The 4,962-nt window shown below is 28.4% G+C and overlaps 1 protein-coding gene across 1 annotated transcript; it reads right to left on the reverse strand.

Moving 5' to 3' along the window:
- Nucleotides 1-1,203: 1,203 nt before the first annotated feature.
- On the reverse strand, nucleotides 1,204-2,363 carry LOC129919293 (uncharacterized). Its single transcript, XM_056000148.1, has 2 exons — nucleotides 2,040-2,363; nucleotides 1,204-1,964 (listed from the first exon to the last, which is right to left on the reverse strand). The coding sequence occupies exons 1-2, from the start codon at nucleotides 2,323-2,325 to the stop codon at nucleotides 1,204-1,206; spliced, it is 1,047 nt and encodes a 348-aa protein (XP_055856123.1). The 5' UTR covers nucleotides 2,326-2,363.
- Nucleotides 2,364-4,962: the final 2,599 nt, after the last annotated feature.

Raw genomic sequence — 4,962 nt, forward strand, 5'->3', positions numbered from 1 at the left:
TGGATTCGAGTTCAGCATACGAAAAACCATTAGAAAAGTATACCCTGACTTCTATAAAAAAAAAACTTTTTGATTAGAGAAATCGAATTGGACAGAAAAAATGAACGGACTTAGATTCGAATATCTGAAGATCTAAAAATGCCACTAATTTGATTGAAATGCCGTTAAAAAGAGGGATATTTTTTCTAAAAATAGAGCCATTATTTAAGTTTCTACCATTATTATTAACAGAGTTATTAACAAAAACGTGTGAAAAAGTACGTAAAAGTACGTTTTTTCATAACTTATTAATAAAATAATAATAAAAAACGAATAGCTCGATAGAAAATTTTAAAAAAGCTTTTTTCTTACTATTTAGACCCCAAGGATCATTTCTGCATCCAAACATATGGAGTGCAAGACACTTCGAGTAGTGTCGCGTTCAAACGACCCGTGCTATCCTATAATAGAAAAAATTATATCACCACTATTTTATAAAGAATATTCACTTTCAGTAATGTTTTGAAACAAAGAAAGAAAATACTTAAAATAATAATAATAAAAAGAAAGTACTTTAAGAGAACATACAGAAGAATTTATTAAAAATAACTAAATATTTTTAAACCGATATGATTTCCACATTGGGCGCCAGTAAACGTTTATTAGTTATTCTGAAAAATTCTAAAAGAAAGACTTAGGTTTTATGTCATAAGTTTTTATAAAATAAAATGACGCCATTGTTTTAGAATATTAAACTATTTTTTTTTTTTTAAATAATTATTAAGTTCCAACGTTGGGCACCAGTTGAAATTTAAAAGTTAAGTATGCTTAAAAAAACTTTATAATTCCCATATTGGGCACCAGAGGACATTTAGTTCCTAATTTGAGTGATATACTCCACAAGTAATAGAATTTAAGACTTTATAAGAATATGAATTGTTTAAATGAGAAGGCGCAACATTTCTTAAAAAATAAAATAAAAACATTACAACAAAATCATATGTGATCCCACGTTGGGCGCCACTTTTTAAATCAACATAAACCCAAATACTGAAATATGGCCTTACCTGACTTGGGTTTATGTCTTTAAATGATAAACACAAAATTATAATAATTTTGAAATGAACCTGCGGCAAATAAAACGACATAATGTTTTAGGAACTTTAAGTAATAACATTTTAATTAATTTAATTTAATTTATTTATGAAAAATATGTAATTTTATTTAAGAAAAATATCCTTCAGATTGTTGTTGTATTGAAGTCTGCACCATATCTTCAGGTATAAATTCCGGTTCAGTTTTAACTGTGTCTTCTTCAATGTCATCATCCCTTAACAACGACATACCATAATTACTCTCTACATCGCCATCTACTTCACTTTCCATAGCAGCTGCAATCAAATTCAAAATTTTCGATCGAAGTCGAAGTTTTTTGGGACTTTGTATGCAACGCATCGCTGGCACTATGCTCATTGCAAAATAATAATCTTCATCATCTTCTTCACAATTAGGATATCGGTTGTTTTTTATTTTTGGCATTTCATTGTCGTTTAGTCGACGTCGTTTTTGAGTTGACGACGACGATGAGGAAACTCCTGCAGCACTTGTTGAGGGATGCTGATAATATTCTATACTTATCGTCGCTTGAGGTTCTGTTGTAGCCTCCAGCTGCGTCACTGATTGTGTATTTTCCTTAAAACTATAGTCTTTATCGTGCAAATCCTTACGCACTTGAATAATGGGTTCTTCTTCAGTTTTTGCTTTGATAGAATTGATAGAATTATTTTCAAAATCAGAATCAGGATGATAAGGCTCTAAACCATCGTCAGAGCCAGCGAGAGAGGAACCATCATTTGGTAGTATTGTGAATTGCATTTTTGAATAAAATGCCCAAGTTGACTTGTAGTCAGGATTTTGCTTGAGACGTTTTGTCTCCCTTCTAAGTTGGTCCCGAAGGATTTCCCATTGTCGTTTTGCATCAAATCCTGGAGAATAATAGATCCATTTTTTTTTTATTATACAAGTCGCTAATCTATCTTTTTGTTTGTTTGTTTACTTACCGGTTGTCCCCAGTTGGGCGCCAACTTCGTCCCATAGTTTTTGTTTCAATCCTCGAGCTTTTCTTGGCTGTTTCCATAGTCCTGGGGACAATCTGACTAAGTGAATTAATTGATTCTTGCGTTCTACGTAATTCATTATAAATGAATAACGGAAGAAGATTGTTTGTAAAATAAAATGTGTAGTAGAAAAAAAGGGAACAAAACAAAAAACACCACCACTGTCATTGAATGTCTGCAGACAACTGCCTGAAAAATACACATACTCATAGCGTAACGTTGCTCGCATAGCAGCTGCCAGCTACTACATCGACCGGTTTTTTTTTTTTTTTTTGTTTGTTATATGATTGTGTAAGTATTTGTAGAGTGTCTGTACATATTTACAAAATAGGTATATCTACTGAAATAGTTTGAATGCGATAGAGGGAGATAGATGATTGAGAACTTTGTCTGAATAACGTTTTATTGATTCATTAAATGTCGGTCGGAGTGTTGTTGGATTTGATATGGCATGAATATTATAGCAAACGACATGAGACATGACTTGGAAGCCACGCTACTTTGTTTGTGTGGTGAATATTTGTCTGGTCTGCTTGTCTGTTAGTTATCAATTTACCTGAAGCGATGTAGTGACAGATTGTTTTGTAGCATTCCAAGAAAAATTGCTAATCTTTGAAATTTATATTATCTTGCTAAAAAAAAATGATTATTATAGTCTGAGGGATAAAGTTGCATAGTATTTTTTTTTTTTTAAATAAATGTAGGTTTACCTATACATAAAAAATAAGTATAAAAAAATATGAAAAGTGCCATCATATTTTCTATTCAAGTTGTATATGAGTAATTCCATGTGAAAAGAATATACGAAAAATACCTATGTCATGAAATCTTTTTGTGTCATTTTTTACTGGTTCCTAAGCTCAAAATATGAACTTCTGTATATAAATAATCCCCCAAAAAAATTAGCAAGTGAGTAGTATGAATTATTTCCTTAAGTCACTCAATTTTTGAGAGTAAAAAAAACTATGATCTTAAATTACTTTTTTGCATATTTCTTGCGACTTTAAACAGAATTGAATTTGCGTTTGTAGGGTGATATTAAGACCTTTCCAAAACCGTTATTAAAAATGAAATTAGTCCATTTTAAGCTGATCTATTACAAAAAAGATGAAAAACACATTTTATTTTTTTTTCTAAAAAACCCATTTTTTTATTTTTTTTTTTTTTCAAAACTGTTTTTGAAGTAAAATTTTATGATCTTTTCAAAAAAAAATTATCACGTTATGATTTTTACACTTTTAAGCTATTTTTTCAAAGTTTTTTGTTGTTGTTTTTCTAGGCATACTTAGTATTTGGGTTATATCTTGAGTAATAAATGACTAATCTGAACAAAAGAACCAGAACCTGAAAGCTGAATAAATAAATAAGAAACGCTAGAATAACTTTTCTGGGTAACTTTAGATGTTTAAGTGCAATGTATTAAAACATTTTTTTAAAAAACGATATTTTAAAGGAAATTTTTGCAAAAAAAACTTTATTACTTAAAGAAAAAATCAAAATCTTTCGAATCCTCATAGTTTAAAATTTTTCATATATAGTACATTTTCTTGCAAAAATAAAAAGATAGTTTTCTTCAAAATCTATGGATAATTCATAAAGATATGACAATTTTTGTAACGATCAATATTTTCGACTTTTTCTGTTACTTTTTGAGTTTTTGTCTATAACTTGAAAAGGAAGCCGAATTTGAAAATTTGTACCAAGTAATTTTTTGTAGATAATTAAATTTCCTATCGATATCCTATCGGTATCTTTTTAAAATAATTGAAAATTCAAATATTGCAAAAAAAAACTTAAGAAAAACTATTCAAAAATGAGAAAAAACGACATTTTTAATTTTTTTACTAAATGATCCTTTTTTATCCTTTGAGTATTTATAGATATTGAACATGTAACGGAGAAAAGAATAAACTTTATTTTTCATTAAAATTGTCGTGTATTGTCAAAAATTGAATACGGCTAAATTTGGATAAAAAATGAACGAAAATGAATTTTTTTTGATAAGATCATAAAATTTTACTTCAAAAACAGTTTTGAAAAAAAAAAAAATAAAAAATGGGTTTTTTAGAAAAAAAAATAAAATGTGTTTTTCACCTTTTTTGTAATAGATCAGCTTAAAATGGACTAATTTCATTTTTAATAACGGTTTTGGAAAGGTCTACATATAACCCTACAAACGCAAACATTCATTCAATTATGTTTAAAGTCGCAAGAAATATGCAAAAAAGTAATTTAAGATCATAGTTTTTTTTACTCTCAAAAATTGAGTGACTTAAGGAAATAATTCATACTACTCACTTGCTAATTTTTTTGGGGGATTATTTATATACAGAAGTTCATATTTTGAGCTTAGGAACCAGTAAAAAATGACACAAAAAGATTTCATGACATAGGTATTTTTCGTATATTCTTTTCACATGGAATTACTCATATCTCGTATTTTTTCTGGAGCTGTATATGTACATATATGAACTATTTAAAAAATTGTACTTATATACGAATATCTTCTAAACGGTTAAAGCAATCAATTTGATTCCAAGGAATTTTTTATAGAACGTTTAAGCCCCTACAAGAATATACCTTGCTTATTTGAAAATAATGAGTTTTCAGTGAATTAGAAAATTTTGAAAAGTAAAAAATGTTTTTATATGAAGAATATGTCTTGCGCGTTTGATTATTATAATTTTTCGATTTGTTACAAAATTAAGAACAAAAAACGATTTTTGAAGGATTTTCTCGATTTTTGGACCTCATCTTTTAAACGGTTAGATAAACGAAAAAAGTATACAAGGCCCTTTTTGTAGAGCGTTCAATTTCCTACAAGAATATGTAAAGAAATTTTCTAAAAAGTCGATTTTTGATTTAA

Source organism: Episyrphus balteatus, chromosome 4, assembly GCF_945859705.1.
Source record: "Episyrphus balteatus chromosome 4, idEpiBalt1.1, whole genome shotgun sequence".
Taxonomy (NCBI): domain Eukaryota; kingdom Metazoa; phylum Arthropoda; class Insecta; order Diptera; family Syrphidae; genus Episyrphus; species Episyrphus balteatus.